Source organism: Meriones unguiculatus, chromosome 4 (genome assembly GCF_030254825.1).
Source record: "Meriones unguiculatus strain TT.TT164.6M chromosome 4, Bangor_MerUng_6.1, whole genome shotgun sequence".
Lineage (NCBI taxonomy): Eukaryota > Metazoa > Chordata > Mammalia > Rodentia > Muridae > Meriones > Meriones unguiculatus.
In genome coordinates this window covers 127,664,266-127,683,900 of record NC_083352.1, presented here as the reverse complement: position 1 = coordinate 127,683,900, position 19,635 = coordinate 127,664,266, and the positions used below count along the sequence as shown (strand labels likewise).

Below are 19,635 nucleotides of genomic sequence, written 5' to 3'. Positions count from 1 at the left end.
TATTTCCTCCTAGCACTTTCCTGAAGTAATTTAATAATTTTGTCATCTTCCATAGATTTGTGACTCCTTTAACGAATGTCAGGCATCTGATATTTCTAGATTGGTTTTACTAAAAGAAACAGTGATGAACACAGAGATTTCATTGTATTACATTTCTAAGAAATATACTAGGTTATAAAATAAGGCCACTCTTTAGGACCCAGGGCATGTATCTCACTGCTCTCCAGACAACTGACTTGGCCCATCAGCAGACTGGGGTCTCCATGGCGGGAGCCAACTTCCTCATAGGGCCAAGCCCTAGTTTGCACCTGTCAGTACAATATCCACTCATATCAGCTGTGCACCTTAACCCCGCCTCTGAATCTATGCTAAGGCAAGGTCTCACATGGGCCTGGTGACTGCTCTGTTTACCTAGCTGTACAGCTTAACCTGGGCCTATCCCAGTCCACAGTGAGTCAGCTGAACAAGGGCAGGAACCACCCTTCCCAGAGCAGGAACCCAACTGGGACACAGGCCACCAGCAAGAGACTCTGCAGTGGCTGGAGAAGGATACAGGGTGCTGGGCCAGCAGGTAAGAACAGAATCTGTATTGGCTGGGATAGAGGAGCTAAACAAGAGCTACTTACAATTAATTTCTCTCCTTCCCTTGCCATGTCTTCTGGGGCTTCCTAGGTAGTCTTTTAATTCACTTTATTCTTGGAATGAATTGGAAAAGGAGCTTTCCTTTTCTGCTCCCAGGCCCAGGCAGGGCTTGAAGAATGAATGATTTTCTGCACTGCCCTATGCTTTTACCCTTACCTCTCTCCCACAGCCATTAGCCAGGAGGCCCTGAAAGTTGTGGCTCTTTGATGCTCAGATCTCTCTCTAGTGGCTGACTCTCACTCAAGAAAGGCCAACATTCTCACCAAGACCTACAAGCCCACAAGGATCTGGGCCTCTCCCTTCCTCTCTGGCTTCCTCTCTCATAGTCCTCTGAACAGCTAACTTCAGTCTCGGGGGTCAGGTGTCCCTAAACACAGAGGACACCCTCACCTCTGTGCAGTAGCATTGTCTCCCTGAAATGGCCTTGTCCACCCAGCCCTTTAAGCTTTTACTCAAATGTCTCTCACCCCCACAGCAAGGCTCCCCTAGTCCTACTGCCACCCTCTGCTCTCCACCACTTCATTTTCCCTCCCCAGTTCTTCCCACAACCTGACCCAGCCTACAAAGTCTTGGAGCGTCACAAAGAAATCCTTACCTGAGAGAGAGATCATTTTGTTCACTTCTTACTGTGGGCAGCCACACAGTACCTGGACTTATGAGGTGCTAATAAGTGCATGTGGGATAAGCAGACAGTTATTATGGAGTTGGCTATTTGTGCTAGGTACTGTGCTAAATAATCTCCATGTGTAACTGGTTTAAATAGTCCTCTAATGCCTGATTAACTCTATGGTTATGGTAATGTTATTTATTTCACTGTTGTTACAAAATGATATAGAGCCTTACCCATTCTTTGCTCTCACAGTCAGTGCAGGCAGTGGGTCAAGCCTCTATCTCAAGTCCTAGCTGCTGCCCTGCCTCCCCTGAACCATCACTGGGGGAACAGCATTTTGTAAGTCCCATTCCTCTGGCACAGTATAGCCCTGGAAGGAGAGGACACAGGCTGTGGCTTAGCAACAGCTTCCTCCTTGCCGATTCACCAGATCCCTGGGTTAATTTGGCCTTATAGGAGCTATTACTCTACCACATTAACCCACACTTGTTTTCTGAAGGATGGATGAGTTGTCCACAGGAACAAGTGGGAGTCCCAGAGCTCTAGCATTTTGGAACAAAGTATTCTTATTTTTAAAAATTCAAATATGGGGGCTGATGGGCCCTTTTCCAGCCCTGATGATTCCCCAGGGCCTGGTATACTGTGGTATATACCATGGGTGCTATTGCTTACAATATGAAGAAGTATAAGAAGCTCTGGGATGGAAATATGAAAGGCATTGTTGGGAAGGGAAGTCCCTGGGAGCAAGGACTGGAAGGAAGTAGAGAAGTTGCTACTTGCAGGAATGTGAGCAAATTCTTTTGTTGTCACACTACTTTACGTGCACCTCATTAGGGCTCTAGTTTCCCTTTCTACACCCAGTTATTCTTCAAGGGATCTTCTTCAGCTGGTAATAGGAACAATGTTTATCTAGGTGTCAGGTGACATTTCTAGGGAGATGTGAACAAACATCTATTCACTTCAGACAAAGAACCAATGGCAGACCAATGAAAACAGTGATTCTCAACCTTCTTAATGCTGTGACCCTTTAATACAGTTTCTCATGTTGTGCTGACCCCCAACCATGAAATTATAAAATTATAACTGTAAATTTGCTGTTTTGAATCGTAATGTAAATGTTTTCTGATGGTCTTAGGCGAATCCTGTGGGTCTTAGGTGACTCCTGTGAAAGGGTCATTTGATCCCAAAGGGGTTGCAAGCCACAGGTTGAGAATCGCTGAACTAAAATATTCCACGTCTACCGTGGTAAACCAAGGAGCTTAGAAGGGTCAAAGGAGCTTGGGTGACTCAGAGAGGCAGCTACATCACAGAAGAGCCCACCCCAGGATGGGTGATGACTGCAGAGAGCTCCCCAGAGGAATCTTGGCTCCCTGTGCAACTGTTCACTGCTTATATAAGCTCGGGGAGGACTTCGTGAATCACAGCTTCACAGTCTTTTATGCTCCCTTAGCTTCCTGAGTCCTACTGGCTTCCCACTCCCTTCCGGGACGGAAGGTTGTTTCAATTGGGAGGAAATAGGGGCAGACTAGGCTTTCAGGATTCTTTTCTCTGTGCCTGCTCTTCTCCTCCTGTAGCTTTATGGAGATGCTGGGGCTTGACACAGACAATTCACACTGGCTAGTGGGGATGACAGGCAAACAAATACAGCATGGTGGAATTTCGATCTAGGAAATGCAGAAGGCCTGGCTCACAATAGGTGCTTCCTAAATATTTGTGGAACAAATAATGACTACTGAATACATATGATGCTGTGATCTAGGGAAAAGAGGTATGAAGATCCTTGAAGGTTGTGTGGGTGTAGGGTTTAGGGGCAGGCTTAGAACTGAACGATTCACCACATGAACTGTAGATGACATTCAAGACAGAGGGAACAGCACTGCCAAAGCATGAAGGCTGTTTTAGAGCTAGCAAGCCATTTGGAATGAATAAAATGCAGTGAGTAGATGGGGGCTAAGGATAGAGACATGTCCACCAGGGGTCAGTTATGAAATTTTTAAAGGCATGTTGAAGTCTGAGATTAATGCTGCTGTCAAGAGCTAGCTGTGGCTTCACTAACAGGTAAAGGCGGGTTTGAGGGTAACTCACAGATTTCTGGCTCAGTTCATACGTATATTTGGTGGGGCGGCAGCCACGATTTGGGAAAACTTCAAGAGAGTCTCTTGAAGGTAACACATACTCAAAAAGCAGGTGGAAATTTGCCTGAGCCTCCCTATCCAGAAATAGCACGCTGCTCTCACTGGCTTAAACTTTCCATCCTTCATGGTCACAGGTGGGTCTCTTACCTCTCAGAGATTTCCCTGATTTTCATAGCTTTTCCCCTACATCCCATGGAATCCATTGCTTGAGCTACTTGAAAAGGGCGATCTAATCTTCCATAGGAAGTAATCCCTCAGTCAAGTCCACCCACCCCCGGGCAGCAGATGTCTAATGGTTCCAGCACTGGTGGTTGGCGCCTGCATTTTCAACCAGGGTAGGTCAAGAGTCAGGGCCATGCTGGGATCCTGAGAGCATGGGAGAGAGGGTGACATCAGAGGCAACACCGAAGGACTTGAAGGCGCGGTGTCAACTCTGCTCTACTCCCTCACCCACTGCTGCCTCAGTGCTGAGTAAGCCAACCGGTCTAAGGAACCACTACACACAAGGGGCACCTCGGGAGAGCCACGGGCTCTAAGTCTAGGTTTGCATGAGGAAGACTGCAGAGTCAGATTGGCATTCCTGTCGCGTACTCCGCTGCATTGCCGATCTCTTTGGATGCCGGAGCCGAAGCAGACCTAACGCTGGGAGCACAAACACTATCACTATGACTTCGCAGCCGCGGGGCATCCTGGGAAACCCCGACATGCAAGCTGTGTGCGCGTGCGTCGTAGGTATCTCACGCAGCCGAGCGGGATTTCTGCGCAGGCGTAATAGCCCACGGCTTCCGGCTGGGCTGGGAGTCTTAGTCCAGCGTAGGCAGCTCGTGGGTTGCGGAGCAGTGAGATGTCCGGGCGTACAGGGGATAGTCCCTGGACAGTTGGGACTCTGCCTTGTACTCAGTGCGTGAAATGTGCCTATGTGGTCTCACATCTAAAGGGAAGGGACGGGTTAGGGTTTGTCTTGAGTTGCTGCCCTGGCAAGGATGCCTTGTCGTGAGGGGAAGGACCGCAGCCTGCAATAAAAGAATATGCACCATTTCTTGTGAAGGCAGTGGTGAAAGTGTTTCAGTCTGAGGTCAGTTTCCTGGAAGTGGGTCTCTAGGCCTATTTTCTTTCAGAGGGCAGTTGCAAAATGCGTCTTCTCCATTGCTGTCCTGTTAGAAAAAGGAAGACACGGTTCGATTCCTGTCTTATGTTCGGTTCCGCGCAGTGCATACTCCTGGTAGCGAAGCAAAATTTGGTAAATGGTAACTGCTGCAAGTTAATTCAAGGTTAAATCACCTGGAGGGTGTGCGCTGTAGGGTAGGGCCCAAGCCAAGGGATCTCTTCCAGTGGCTGATCTGAAAGGAGGTTAGAATCATTCTCACTTTGCCCCTAGGAAATTCTTGTCTTAGGACAGTCATTTCTGCCCCAAAGACTAGCCGAAGATAAGGAACTGCAGCTGTCCCGGCAGGCCACAGAAATCAGCACTGAGTCGGAAGAAAGCAGGTGGAGCCCCTTCTATAAAGGAGCCCTGGCCGAGCCACTTAGCTTGTCAACTATTTATATTTTTCAGTACAAATTAGAAGTGAACTTTCTATTTTCAGATTTTGTAATGCTAGTACCGGTTCATGTCAGACAAGAAGGCCTGCAGGGCGATGCGTGCATGGGTGGGTTGATTGGTTGGTTTGGGAAAGGAAGTGACACTGGAGTCTGTGGCTGTTCAGCTGAAGCTTCAGTTGCCAAAGGTTCCCGTTTTTCAGGATCAGTGGAATCTGTCAAGTGTAGCAATTTTGTAGTAAGCAGAAAATTGTTAAGTATTTTGCAAGCTCAAATAAAATTTCTTTACATCTGGCCATTGGGCTACCAGTTTCATTCCAGGGAAGATTCAGGAAGCCCTTGTGGGCCATTTTAGGAAATCCAGGCTGTGTTCCAAGGGAAGGTTCTGGCTAGTTTATGTCAACTTGACAGAAGCCAGAGTCATCTGAGAGATGGGACTGAGAAAGTTCTGCATCTGAGAGAGGGAACCTCAATTGAGAAAATGCCTCTAAGATCTGGCCGTGGAGCATTTTCTTAATTGGTGGTGGTTGTGGATGGCCCAGTCCATTGTGGGTGGGGCCACTCCAGAGCTGGTGGTCCTGGGTGCTATAAGAAAGCAGGCTGAGAAAGCCACGAGGAGCAAGCCAGTAAGCAGCACTCTCTGAGGCTTCTGCATCATCTCCTGCCTCCAGGTTCCAGTTTAGTTTGAGTTCCTGTTTTGGCTTCCCTCAGTGTACTGTGATTCAGAATATCTAAGCCAGATAAAACCTTTCCTCCCCAAGCTGCTTTTGGTCATGGTGTTTCATGATAGCAATAATAAACCTAAGTAAGACAGAAATTGGTACCAGGATTGTGGGATATTAATGTGATCTAGCTTACCATGTTGTTTTTGGGAGGATTGTGGAAGGGCTTTGGAAAATTGGGCTGTAAAAGCCATCGAGTGTTCAAAGCTTGGTGAAATGCTGTGAGAATTTGGAAGACTAGAGAATAATGCTGAAAGCAGTGATGATAGAGGCCTGATTTGTGAAGTTTCAGAGAGACGCTAAGACTGTCAGGGACATTTGCTATTTCGAATTGAGAACCTGTGGTTCTAGTTAGCTGGGGCTGAAGACTAGAAGATTTGGCTGTGATTAACAAGAGACCAGCACCACAGAGGTAAGAACATTGCTTTACTGGGACAAATGATGCAGATTCAGCTGGGGCTGAGAAATTAATGGTGAGTAAAAAGACTGGCATCACTAAGGTGAAATCTGGGAAGTGTTTCTTGGGAGTCAGCACACAGAAGCTGTGTTATAGAGGCGGCCAGCGGTGTACTGTGTGCTGGCAGCTAAACTTGGTAGTGTGTTATCTGAGTGGTACTGGTTTTGAAGGCATGAAGGGGTCATGGAGGGCAACTGAGGCTTGGCACTGTGTGACAGGGCTGGATTTCCTGACGAGAGTCGAAGAGAGGCTATTGGTGAAAGTGCAGCCCAGTTGCAGCAAAGACCCCAGTATTTTGAAGATGCCAGTATCATGGTGCCAAGAATAGCAGCAGTGGAGCATAGCCAGCCTTAGCCTAGGAAAAAGCTGTGTGTGCTGCAGAAGTTGGAGCTGGAGAAGGGACCCAAGCTCTCTGGAGGAGCCCACAGATTGTGAGTGAATTACAGATGTTGGACATTGAGTTATTTACATGGTTGGAATTTGGTTTTACTTTGATTTGATATGATTGTGCCCTGGTTCTTTCTTCTTGGAATAACAAAATATTTAATTTATTTTGATTTTACAGGAGCCCAACAGGAGTTGATAGATTTTGAACTTTTAATGAGAGTTTGGATTTTTAGAGAATTTTGATTATTTTAAAGAGACTTTGAACTTTCAGTATTTGAATTTTTAAAGACTGTGAGACTTTTAAAAGTTGAAATGTTTTACATTTTGATGTTGATATTAATATGTGAACCTGGATGAACAAGAAAGGAAAGGTTATGACTTAACAGTGATGTGTTTGTATTCCAGGTTGATAAGGAGTCAATTGTGATGGTTGGTTTTTATGTCAATTTGACACAAGCTAGGGTCATATGAGAGGAGAGAACCTCAATTAAAAAAAAATGCCTCTACAAGATTGGGCTTTTGGTACCACCCTGGGCTGCTGGTTCTGGGTTCTTCAAGAATACAGACTGAGCTGGGCAGTGGTGGCAAAGGCCTTTAATCCCAGCACTTGGGAGGCAGAGGCAGGTGGATCTCTGTGTTTGAGGCCAGCCTGTTCTACAAAGTGAGTTCCAGGACCACTAAAATAGAGAAACCCTGTCAAAAAAAAAAAAAGATGAAAGAAAGGAAGAAAGAAAGAAAGAAAGAAAGAAAGAAAGAAAGAAGGAAAGAAAATGCAGACCAAGCCATGAGGAGCAAGCCAGTAAGCAGCATTCCTCCATGGCCTCTGCATCAGCTCCCAAGAAGCAAAGGACTTTAGGCAAAGCCACAACATTCCAGCTTCATGCTTAAAAGGCATGGTGGATACTGTCTGGAGAACAAAGAAAGAGGAGACCATGGCCTATTTAGGGGGACGCTGTGACACCAATGAGGAGCAGAACAGTACAGCAGGGATGGGTTGAGAGGGGGCTTGGTGATACATGGAAGGGGTGTTGGGGATGGGAGTTAAGGAGTACATGGGTTGGGGTAGCAGGTACAGAGGGAGAGATGACTCATAAGAATGCCCTCAGTGCCTCATGCCCTCATGCGGGGTCACAGGGCTGGTTTCACATCATCATGGTACAGCCTGGTCAGTTCCCTATGACACTTCCTGGCATTCCTGTTACATATGGTTAAGAAGGACATACCTTGTCCATTAGTAGTGATTGTGAGCTGGGAAGGCACAGGTAACTGAAGAGTTGGAGGTGGGTGAATAGTTCAGAGCCTGTCCTTGGGGCAGGGCCCAGGGTGACAGGGCAGTGACCTCTACTCTGGGAGGCGGGTCCAGCAAGAGGAGGTGACAGGGAGGCAGGGTGGGGCATCCAGCTGGAGTGGCCTGCCCTACAGAGGGCAGAAAGTATGTCAGAGTCATAGTCTACTGTGTAAAGGGCAGAACCCAGAAAGACAAACTCCCCTGGGCATTTCACCTAGGGAGGGAATGGTGTGTCTTTCAGGGGAGATAGTACCCCACTTAGAGGCTGCAGATTCTCAGCCAGGATGACGAAATTTGGGTGGGCGCAGCGCCACCGACCTGGTTCCTCCTCCCTGTGTAGTAGTGTTTGTGTGTCTGGAGGAGGGAGGACTGTAGTGCCCGAGCAGAACCCGGGGGCCTCAGTGTGCTATGCAGCAACACTACCATTTGGCGCTTCCTCTTGGAGTAAGAAAGGACCTAACTGATTTTTGATGCTACAGTTGAGAGACTTTGAATTTTTAAAGAGATTTTGGATTTTAAGGAGAACTTGGATTTTTAAAGAGACTGAACTTTTAAAGTGTTTGAATTTGTAATATTAATTTGTAATTGATTGTGTAATATTAATTTTAATATACTATATAATACTGTAATATTAATATGAGCACTTGAGGACAAAAAAAGAGAAAGGTTGTGCCTATTAAGTGATGTGTTTGTGTGTCAAGTTAACAAAGGGTCAGTTGTGCCGGCTGGTTTTTGTCACCTGACACAGAGGACGGAACCTCAATTGAGAAAATGCCTGTTGTAGGCAGGCTTGCAGATCATATTCTTAATTGATATGGGCGGTGTCACCCCTGGGTCGGAGGTTCTGGGTTCTATAAGAAGCAGGCTGAGGAAGCCATGAGGAGCAAGCAAAAATGCAGCACCTTTAAGTGGCCTATGCACCAGCTCCTGCCTCCAGGTTCCTGCCCTAACTGCTTGTGGTGATGACAGTCCCATGGAAGTGTGGGTGCGACCCCCTCCTCCCATTTCCCCCAGGCTGCTGTGGCCGTGGTGTTTCATCACAGCAATATCAACCCTACCCGTGACAGATTACAGGACGCTGTGGAGCTGGAATATTTGGGGATGGGAGGGGTGTTGGGAGGGCTCCTAGAGTCTTCTGCCTTTCTGTTTAAATGCTATGCCCATTTAGCTGTGGTTATGGGTGCCAGCTCCCGGCCCCACCTGGTATGCAGTAGATGCTTCATGCATACCTGTGGAACTGGATGAGGAAACCTTATTGGTTCATCTGACTTTTGACACATGGCAGGGGAAAATGAAGCCCTTGATCCTGTCTTCTGGGTACATTCTGGATGGTCCTCTAAGTTTGGTTTCTAAGGTCTAGGGTCAGTTTAAAAAATACGGAATTTTGTGGGTGGAGATTATGAGCTCAAGAAATAAACAGGTGTAAATCCCAGCTCCTCATCTCTAAGATGGGACAGTATCCACAGGTGATGGTCTCGGCGTGTTGTGGTTCACAGGTGGCAGGAGGCAGCTGTCCTGCCTTTTTTTCAGGATGGGAACTGCATTCTCATCCTTCCTCATCCTCTGTGCTCTGCAGGGTGCTTCAGAGAGCAGTTATGTCTATCCTGTACCCATCTCTGGAGGATCTGAAGGTGGGCCAAGTCATCCAGGTAAGGAACCAGGCTCCATTTGTCTAGAGTCCCTAATGGTGGCCTTGAGGATTAATCCTAGTAACTAAAGCTTGCCAAGGGGGAATTCTGGGTACTGGGAGCTCTTGGTAATTCATGGGAAGCCCTAGGGCCCAGTGTAGAGGCCTATGGGTAAAGGGAGAGTCCAGGAGTCAAGACCCGTGGAATCAGAGCAGAAGTGGAAAAGACAAAGCAGCCACAGTGATGTGGGTTGTGTGCCTTCCTCTGAAGGCACACCCCAGGTGCCATACAGTTTCCCCAGGAAACCTAGAGTATAAGCTTAGCCTGCTCAGACTCCAGCAGTCTCTTCCACCTCTACCCCAACTCCTCTGTGTCCCCAGAAGCTTTGGGAATTTCAGTTTTTCTCCCTGATAACCTGGTTGGGAGTTTGGCTTTTGTGCTTTGGTTGCCATGGATATAAAACAATTGATCATAGGCACTAGAGAACTTTCTGCCAGAAAGATGTTTGTCCAAAGAGGCCACATTAAAAAAGATTTATTTATTTTTATATTATGTATATTTTCTCTGCGTGTATTGTATATGTACCATGTGAATGCCCAGAACCACAAAGGCCAGAAGAAGGGATCAGATCCTCTAGAACTACAGTTGAAGATGTTTGTCAGTTGAGATGTTGGTGCTGGGAACTGAACTCAGGTCCTCAGCAAGAGCAGCAAGTGCTCTTGACCACTGAGATATCTCTCTAGCTGCAAGAGGCCACATTTTAAAAAGTATTCAGCCTTGATTTTTAATTATCGCTTTGTGGCTGCACATACTCGTGAGGTACATGTGACATTTTAACCTGTCAGATCCATGTGGCTGGCACATCCATCACTTCAGGCTTATATCAGTTCTTTGAGCTTGGAGCACTCAAACTCCTCTCACCCTGCTCTTTTGAAGTATTAGTCATTGCTGAGTACGAACCATAGCTGCCCCCCCACTTCTCCTCCTCCTCCTCCTCCTCCAGCTAAATCATTTAATTTTCCTTGAATGACTGAAAAACACAACTCTGGAAAAACAAGGCTAAAAATGACATTCTTCCTGTTGCATAATAAAACTGACCCATTAGAGACAGGTCATAGTGTCCACAGGTGGGTCTCAGAGATATGAAATCCATGCATACAAGTTTCATAACTGAGAGAGGAAAAATAGCCAAAGAAAAAACTCCAAATAAATGCTGCATATACATGATGTCCCTTTTGCATACAGTTGCCCTTCTATGTATAGAGAACATTGTTCATTTAGCTTTAGCGTGAGTGAACACAGGCAGTATTTGACTTTCTACACCTGCCTTGTATCATGTATGTATGTAGAGGCTACATTTACATATGGTCTGGAGCCTTGAGGGTTCTAGGACACCCCACCATTATAAGTCTACAATAATACTCAATGCTCAGAGTCCCTGCCTCAGGAGGTCCCAGGCAAGAGTTCCTGCGGTCCCAGCTACAGCTGAGCAACACTCCATGTTCTTTTCCAGGCCCAGGCCAGAGCCTCACCCATGATGCCCACTCTGTCGGCCCCGCTGGCTTCTGCACCCCCACTTTCAGGTAAGTGAGCCTGACCCCAGTGTTCAGTGTTCATTCTGTGACAGCCCCAATGCCACCACACACCCCAGAACTGCTGGGCCTGTCACCCAGGCATGGGAGAGAACTTGGGACTCCTGTTCTCAGGACCAGGCAGGCCCACCTCTCCTGGGTATGTGGGTTGTACTGACCCTCAGGATGTGGCCCAGTTTTCTGGCCACTTCTCAGTGCCCATTTCTCACTTGTCACTCTGGCAGGGGGGTATGTACATTAACATTCACCCTTTGAGGAAACAGTGGAGGAACTAGTGGGGCAGAAATTGCCTAATTGGTACCACCATGGGCAGGCCATCTGGGGAAGACCAGATGTTTGAGGTAGCCCATACAGAAGCTCATAGCAACTGTGGATCAGTCCTGTGAGAGAAGCTCTGCTGTCTCCTTGAGCTGCCCCACATCATGGCGTGTGGTCCCTGGTGGTCCTGTACATAGTCTGGCTTTTTGTCAATTGTCCAACTGGTGCCAAAAGCAGTTGAGCTGAGCGTTAGGTGGGTCTCGGTGTCCGAGGTTGCTCCTAGACAAAGGTGCTCCAAGCCTTCAGTAGAGCTGGCCCATGTCACTGCTAACCATCCCTGGGACACATGACATGCTGAGGGGATCAGGGTGTTCTTATTTCTTTTAAAATGCATTTTTTTTATTTAGTTGTGTGTGTGAGGGGCACAGACCACATTATGAGTTGTAGAAGTCAGAGGACAACTTAAAAAAAAATATTTACCTTTATTTTTGTGTGCATTGGTGTTTTGCCTACATGCATATCTATGTGAGAATGTCAGTTCTTGGAGTTACAGACAGTTGTGAGCTGCGTTGTGAGTGCTGGGGTTTGAACCTGGGTTCTCCTCTGGAAGAGCAGTCTGTGTCCTTAACCGCTAAGACATCTCTCCAGCCTGATCAGGATGAAGTTTAGTGAAGTTTCCCAGCTTCACAGAAAATGAGAAGCCCTTGAATGATACCTTGCCTCTTCCTTACCATCAGAGTTGTATCCGAACCTGGCAGAACTGGAGAATTATATGGGGCTCTCCCTCTCTAGCCAAGAAGTTCAGAAGAACCTGCCTCAGATTCCAGGTGGTGACAATGTAGGTATTTGTCTCCTCAGGTGGCCACTAAATATCCTACTTCCTAGTCTTGCCGTTTGGAGAGGTGTGTGTGTGCGTGTGCGCGTGTGTGCGCGTGTGTGCGCGTGTGCATGCATATGCACATTCGTATATGCACAGGCATGTCAGTCCAGGCATTCTTTATACTAGCAATTGAGACCCAGATGCGCTCACTCTAAATTATGATGGATACCTTTTTGTTTGTTTGTTTGTTTGTTTGTTTGTTTGTTTTAGACAGGGTCTCACTATGTAGCCTTGGCTGGCCTGGAACTGGCTATGTAGACCAGATGGCTTCAAACTCATAGAGATCTGCCTGACTCTGCCTTCTGAGTGCGGAAATTAAAGACATGCACCACCACTCCTGGATGTTTTTGAAAAAGATTTGTTTTATTTTACTGTTATGTATATGATTCTTTTGCCTGTATGCATGTGCACTGCATGTGTGGTTGGTACCCATGGGAGCCAGAAGAGGATGTCAGATACCTAGAACTGGGGTTACAGAAGGTTGTGAGCCACCATGTGGGTGCTGGGTTCTCTGCAAGAACAACAGGTGCTCTGAACTGCTAAGCAACTTCTCTCAAGCTCCACACTTAGCAATTTTTATCATTGTAATTATTTTCAATACTTTCACCTTTAAAAAATAATAGGTTCCTGGGATGTTGCAAAGATAGAAAGTATTTCACCAAGTGTTGCTTTCATAACCACAGTACAGTAGCAAGACCAGTAATCTACGTGGGTAGAGTGTGTCCATCACTCTGTCAGCTTATCACTGTTCAGATTCATGGAACCATCACCCCATCTTAAGACAAGACCATCTATCATTAGCAAGCTCTCCTCCTCTCCTTTTGTGGTCACACCTACTCCCTCCTCCATCCCTCTCTAACCCCGGGCAACCTTCCCTTTCTTTTCTTTCTCCCATCCCTTACTCATCCTCCTCCTGTTGGCATTACTTTTTTAAACTATTTTGTTTGGGTTTCTTATGTCTCTTTCTCCCTTCTACACCCCAATCTGTTCCAATACCCCAATAGCAGGTAGGAGAAAGGAAGTTAATGGGGACAGGGGGCAGAGGTCTCTTTAGTTACTTCCTGCTGGTTAGGGTCGTTGGGTTCCTTGTGGCAAGTCCACTCTTCGTTTCAGGATTATCTCCAACTACCTCTCATCACACTGCATCAGCAGCAATCGGGAGCAGTAGTAGGGAGCCCCAGCAGCCTCCTTTCACAGAGTGCCCTCAACAGTCTCTGGGCTCTGGCCTTATATTTGCTCTCAGAGTCCTCAGAACTAAACTATCTCTTCAGCTGGGAAAGAGCCCCTCCCAGAGCCTGCATGAGCAAATAGTTCGCTGCTGTGAAAAGTCTGAATCAGTTCCTTATCCTACACCTGAAATCAAAACAAAAACATGTTTACATCCACAACATCCTCCCTTTCTGTGGCAGTACCTGGGACCTCATGGATGTTAGGCAACTGTTCTACCATTGTGCCACACTCGCAGCCTTATTCTCCCAGCCTTGCCCCCACCCGCTGTCTGTATAATTGTATCATTTCAATTGTATCATTAGATAAATTGTGTCATTTATCTAAGCATAAATCAGAAATTATGACTCTTTTGGGATGCTGTGTTCATGTCTTATGTTGTGTGTCTGTGGTACATGCCTGGTGCCTTTACACCTTCACCAGAACTTGGTATTGTCACTAGTTATGGCAGGTCTTCACCTGCATTTTCCTGTCAGCTAGTGGTGTGGAATATCTTTTCGTGTGCCCATCACCTGAGACAAGATCTGGCCTCGTCTGTCCTCAAACTCAAAGTGTAGCTGAGAGTGATCTTTAACTTCTGACTTTCAGGTCTCAAGTGCTGAGGTTACAGATGTGTGCCACCATGCCTGGTTTGTGTGGTGTAGGGGATCAAACCCAGGGCCATGTGCATGCTAGGCGATGCTCTCCTGACTGAGCTACATCACCAGCCCCATTTCATGCATCTTAATTGGACTTTTAAAGGTGGGATTTAGGGACTACATTTTATAATCTAGAGTCCTCATCAGATAGGTAGGTTGTAAATAATCATCCCCCAGCCTCTGGATTAACTCTTTATCTCCTGACAGACTCTTTTGCAGGGAAAAGCTTAATTTTGATGAAGTCAATTTTTTTTATACTTTTTCTTTTCCTTTCTTGAATTTCCTGTCTAAGGAATTTTTTCCCAAGACCTGGATACTAAAGATTTTCTCTTTTACATTCTTCTGAAGTTGTTACAGTTTTGTTTTACATTTAACTTTATAATCGAATTTGAGTAGATTTTGGGGGGAAAAATGTGTAGTTTATGTCACGGTTTCTGTTTTCTCCCCTGCCTGGCCATCCATCGCTGCAGTAGATTCTGTTGGGCTAGCTCCCTACCCCCACCTGGCTTTGACCTTTGCCACAAAACAATTGTCCTCCCCACAGTGAAGATCTCTCTGGATTTCCTAGGTGCCTGCTGATGGAGGGGAGTGCTGTGTCAAGAGAAGTCTTGATGTGTTCACGTGGTTCCTCACATCTTGTTCTTTTTTTCTGAATTAGTGTCACTGTTCACATCCCACTGTCTTTCCCCTACGGTTAGGTTGCCTTGACCGTGTCTTCAAAGCAGCTTGGTAGAGCTTTGATAGAAGTGCGCTGTGTTTGTGTGTTGGTTGGAGGAGTCAACAGCTTTGCCAGCTCTTCCAGTGTGTGCAAACAGGAGACCTTCTGTTTGCTTAGGTCTTTGTTAACGTTCATCAGGATTTTTCTCGCCTATAGTATACAATTTCTAAAAGTGTCTAGTTAGATTCACACACATCTCATTTTTTCCTGCACTTCTCTCTCTCTCTCTCTCTTTCTCTGTCTCTCTCTCTGGATGTCAGGGTATAGATAGACAGTTGAGTCTATGTTACTCAGGCTGACTTCTAATTCGTGGGTTCAAGGGATCCCCTTGCTTCAGCCTCCTTGATAGCTAAGACTAAGGTTTGAGTTACCATCCTAGAACAGTTGGTTTCTATATGCTGACATTGAACTCTAGGACTTTGGCGAATGTTTTAGTTATTTAATTATAGCTAGAAATTTTAGATTTCTGCAGATATTCTAGTAGACCATCATGTCATCTATCAATAGGAACAATGGTAATTCTCTGTCCTGTGTTCCCTTTTCCATTTTCTTGCCTCATTGTACTGGCTGGATCATCTAGTCCTGTGTCTGGTGAGACTGGCATCCTTCTCTTTTCTGTATTCCAGGAGGAACCAGGCATTAATTTTTATTTTTGGTTCAAATTATTGTTGGTTCAAGACAAAGTCAAACCTAGCCCTTTCATCTTTGATGCCTTACCATTTACTGTGAAAATATCTTCCTTTTAAATGAACTTTTAAGTTGATCTTTTCTTGATGTTAATTTCCTTTGGAAAATAAAGTGACTCCTTCCTGAAACCAGCTTCCTCTCTCCACCCCCCACTCATGTTTAGGGGTGTGGATTTTGATGCCCTCTAGTGGTCTCATCAAGATCCATTGCAGCCCCTGTAAAGTATGGTATGTGTGTGTTTGTGTGTGTGTGTGTGTGTGTGTGTGTGTGTGTGTCTGCCTGTCTGCCTGCCTGCCTGCCTGCCCAGGGACTGTTCTAGCCTCTTTACTCATCCCTACCTAGACCTACCTAGAACCAGAGACCCAGGCTCCAGGTGCCTGGCTGACCCCGCCCCTCCACTACTGTGTCTGCAGATGGTGGTCACTAGCCCTGGGCCTGGCCAGGTGGTAGCACCAGTGTCTGGGAACAACCTGGGTGTGCTTCGTGCAGAGATCAAGCCTGGGGTGCGTGAAATCCACTTGTGCAAGGATGAGCGTGGCAAGACTGGACTGCGCTTGCAGGCTGTTGACAAGGTAAGCAAGGGTCTGTAGAGGAGAGTGTGCCCCTCTGGTGCTAGATAGCCTTGTCACAGCCCCAGGGATACAAGCTTTGGGACAGTCACTCAGCAGCCTGAGGTGGTGTAGTGTATGGGGGGGGGCCTCCTGCCCCAGGGTTCACAGAGCCTCTGTCTACGGCAAGGAAGTTTCCGAGCAGACTCCTTAATATCTGATGCCTCAAGGCTGTGCCCAGTTGCAGCGGGGATCCTCTTTCAGCCCCACACTGTCACTCAGACTCCCTGTTTCCCTGCACCCTAGCTCCCATGGGTCTAGCTTCCTGATGAGTGTAGAGAAAGCCAGCCAGATGTTTTTGGGAAGGGTGGTACAGGAGAATTGATTACGATGCTGAAATGATGATTCAGCTTACTCTGTGTGGTCTGGCGTGTTTCCTCCTCCTCCTAGGAAACAGGGGTAAACTGTGTATCCCCCTGCAGATCTTAGGTCCCACTATACTACAGGCTCTCAGGGTGTGGGGAAGGAACATCTTAGAGGAGGGCCCTTGGCTCATGCAGCCAGGGGTGCTGACTCTGGGGTCCTGCTTCCCAGGGGCTCTTTGTGCAGCTGGTCCAGGCCAACACCCCTGCATCCCTCGTGGGATTGCGCTTTGGGGACCAGATCCTGCAGATTGATGGGTGTGACTGTGCTGGGTGGAGCACACATAAAGCCCACAAAGCCCTGAAGAAGGCATCATCGGAGAAGATCGTCATGGTTGTTCGGGACAGGTCAGTAGCCAGGTCCCAGCATGCTCCCTGCCTGGCCCCAGCCACACCTGCAAGCCCAACTCACTGTCCCTCTCTACCAGGCCCTTCCAGCGTACTGTCACTATGCACAAGGACAGCTCAGGCCAAGTTGGCTTTTTCATCAAGAAGGGGAAGATTGTATCTGTGGTAAAGGGAAGCTCTGCCGCCCGCAATGGACTTCTCACCAACCACTACGTGTGTGAGGTGAACGGACAGAACGTCATTGGATTAAAGGTAGGCAGTAGTGTTGCTCTGCCGGGAAATGTGGGCACTGTGGAGATGGCAGGAGTGGAACAGCTCCCGTCTGCATAGTCTGTGGAACCTGCTAGGGCCTCAGCTTCCCCAGCCTTAGGTTGATGGGGGCTTCAGTGTGACTTTGTGCATGGAGCTCTGACCAGTGTCATTCAGAATGAGTAGGTGCCTAGTAAGAATTTGGTCATTGCCAATGCACAGGATGTGCCAAAGGGGTGTTACAGTGTGTGGGACAAGGGCACCCAGGGCCTGCTGGTCACAAAGGACACCTCCTCCTCTGTGTGGCTTTTCTCTCTGGATGCTGATTACATTCAGTAATGGGGTTTCCTTTAGTAAACAGACTTGAAAATCCATTCTTCAAGCGGGACAGCTGAATTCTGGTCTTTGCAGAGCAGGAAGGTATACAAGGCTTCAGGCCCATGCTGTAGCTGTGGAAAGAAGGGCATCTTCTGGGGACAGGCAGGGATGAGTTGTATGGTGTGAGACATGAACAAGTGAAAGCAACTCAGTCCTGACCTCATGCCAGTCTACAGTGGTAGCGCTTCTCCACCCCACAGTGCTCATGGGTAGGCGGTGGCATCTACTCCACAGTGGGTACAAGCCGCGCCTATCCTATGTCTGCTTCCTTGTCCTGGGCAGTCTCCCCTCACCTTCCGTGGAGACTTAATTCTAGTGGCTCATGCTATTGTGGTTAGTAAGTTCTTCCTGTGACTGAGATCCCTCCTGGTGCATTTTCTCCCGTTTCTCTGTGATCGAGCATGCCGGGTCAAAAGGCCACCACAGTCTCTGCTTGAAAATCTGCGTGCAGTAATGGCACTTGTGAGCAGCTGTAGGTTGCTTCCTTTGAAAAAATAAAAATTCAGTCATAAGTCTAAGAGTAGCCATGCTGGGAGATGGTTCTTCCATCTGCAGATGATCCAAACCATCACTGTGAACTCACAGGTTACCCCGCCTAGCCACAGTGCCACGAGATCCTTCGGCCTATGCTCTTCAGCAGTGCCAGGTAGTTACACTTTTTGAGATCAGTTGTCTTTCAGAGTTTTTGCCCATCAGTACTCCCCTGAAGCATCTCTTCCCCTATTTATTCTGGAACAACCAAGGAAGCACAGAACCATATAAATGTAAAATGATTTGCATTTGTCACCAGGGTCTGAGCAGGGACCACAGGCTCATTACTACAGCTGCAGTCTTTTGACTGGCAGGCACCCTTTGCATGGAGTTGCCTGTTCTCTTCATGATCTAAGCTTTTCTTACTAGTCAGTGAGGTGTGGGAGAGGACGCATATGGCTGGCTCAGGGGAGCCAGGGGGAGCCTGAGGATACAGGTGGACCCAGTGTCTCCCACTGGAGTCCAAGTGTAAATGGGACTGGCGAAGTTGTTAGGGCAGGAGAGTCACATTTGTGGGGCAGTGCTGTCTTCAAGGAATGGGAGGCTGGTGTCATGCTCTTGTGATCCTGGCAATTCTCAGGAACAATACCCTAACCTGAGATGTCTAGGATTCTGGGAAGCCTCTAGCAATAGCCATGCTGAGCTACAGTTGGGCAGCAGTGCTGGCCCTGGTTTCCAAATTGACCAGTCCCTTTCCTCCTCTTTAGGACAAAATGATTACAGAGATTCTGACCACAGCTGGAAACGTCATCACACTGACCCTCATTCCCTCTGTGATCTACGAGCATATGATCAAAAAGTAAGGCCATTACACCCAACCTCTGCACTCTGCCTCTCACCGCCTATTATGCCCTGGCAGCCTCCGTGCTGACCCAGAGCACAGGTCTGCTCTGCCCTATCTTTGATCTTTCATCAGTTCCATGGTGTCTAGTGGCTTCTCATGCACTTGACATCCTTAGAAGTAGGGGCTGAACACAGCTCCTGTGGGGTAAACAGGCTGGGGTGAGGATCAAGGAAGAACAGCTGCCAGTTACTATCACTGTTGCCTTGTTTAGGTTGTCCCCATTGCTGCTTCAGCACACCATGGACCACTCCATCCCAGACATCTGAAGTTACAGGAGGGTGCCTCAGGCCTCCTGCCGTCCTGCAGGGAAGACAGCAGTCCTCAGATGTCAGGTTGCAGCTGGCTTGCAGCCTGGGTCTGGGTATTACGGGGGTGTGTCCCAGGAGGATGCATATTGGATAAGTCTGTCATTGCTGTTTCCAGACCCCCTTGGATCTGGAGCACTAGCTATGCTGGGGCACAGGTGGGACGCTAGCACCTGGTTCTCTGTACCCTAGATGCTAGGTCCTTAGGCAAAGGTCCCTGAGTGCTACTGGGTCCCTCTGCAGACTTTTACCCCCTCTAGGAAGTCAGCTGCCTGATTCGACAGAGGAGTACCTGATGTGTTCTTTACCTTCATTGATCTTTGTCACATATTGTGTATAGACCAGTGGTAAAACCCTTTACCGTCTTTTGAATAAAGAGTTTACTTTAAGCAGAGGCCCTTCCATGAAAGTTCTTGAAAATTCCCCAATTCCTGCTCGAATGACATCCCAGGGCGGCTTTTGCTTTTGGACAGTAGCTGGGCCAAGGTCTTCTCTGTGTGCCTCTGAGAGCAGTGCTCAGTGTGCCGTGGGGTACTTGCCAGTGTGTCATTGGGGCATTGGCACTGAGGGGCATGTGGCTGTGGGATGACAGGGAGAGTAGA

The 19,635-nt window shown here is 47.5% G+C and overlaps 1 protein-coding gene across 4 annotated transcripts; it reads left to right on the top strand.

Annotated features, from left to right (window-relative positions):
- The first annotated feature begins 433 nt into the window (after positions 1–433).
- On the top strand, positions 434–19,427 carry Sdcbp2 (syndecan binding protein 2). 4 transcript variants are annotated; one of them, XM_021661368.2, is made up of 9 exons: positions 434–571; positions 9,357–9,429; positions 10,922–10,991; positions 11,996–12,096; positions 15,822–15,980; positions 16,551–16,726; positions 16,807–16,978; positions 18,592–18,683; positions 18,940–19,427. In XM_021661368.2, exons 2-9 carry the CDS (start codon positions 9,376–9,378, stop codon positions 18,992–18,994), a joined length of 879 nt encoding a protein of 292 aa, XP_021517043.1. In that variant the 5' UTR covers positions 434–571; positions 9,357–9,375; the 3' UTR covers positions 18,995–19,427. The 4 variants fall into 4 exon arrangements, with proteins under 4 accessions (XP_021517043.1, XP_060239083.1, XP_021517044.1 ...); XM_060383100.1 differs by lacking the exon at positions 434–571 and adding an exon at positions 4,213–4,287; XM_021661369.2 differs by lacking the exon at positions 434–571 and adding an exon at positions 4,306–4,462.
- The last annotated feature ends 208 nt before the right edge of the window (positions 19,428–19,635 follow it).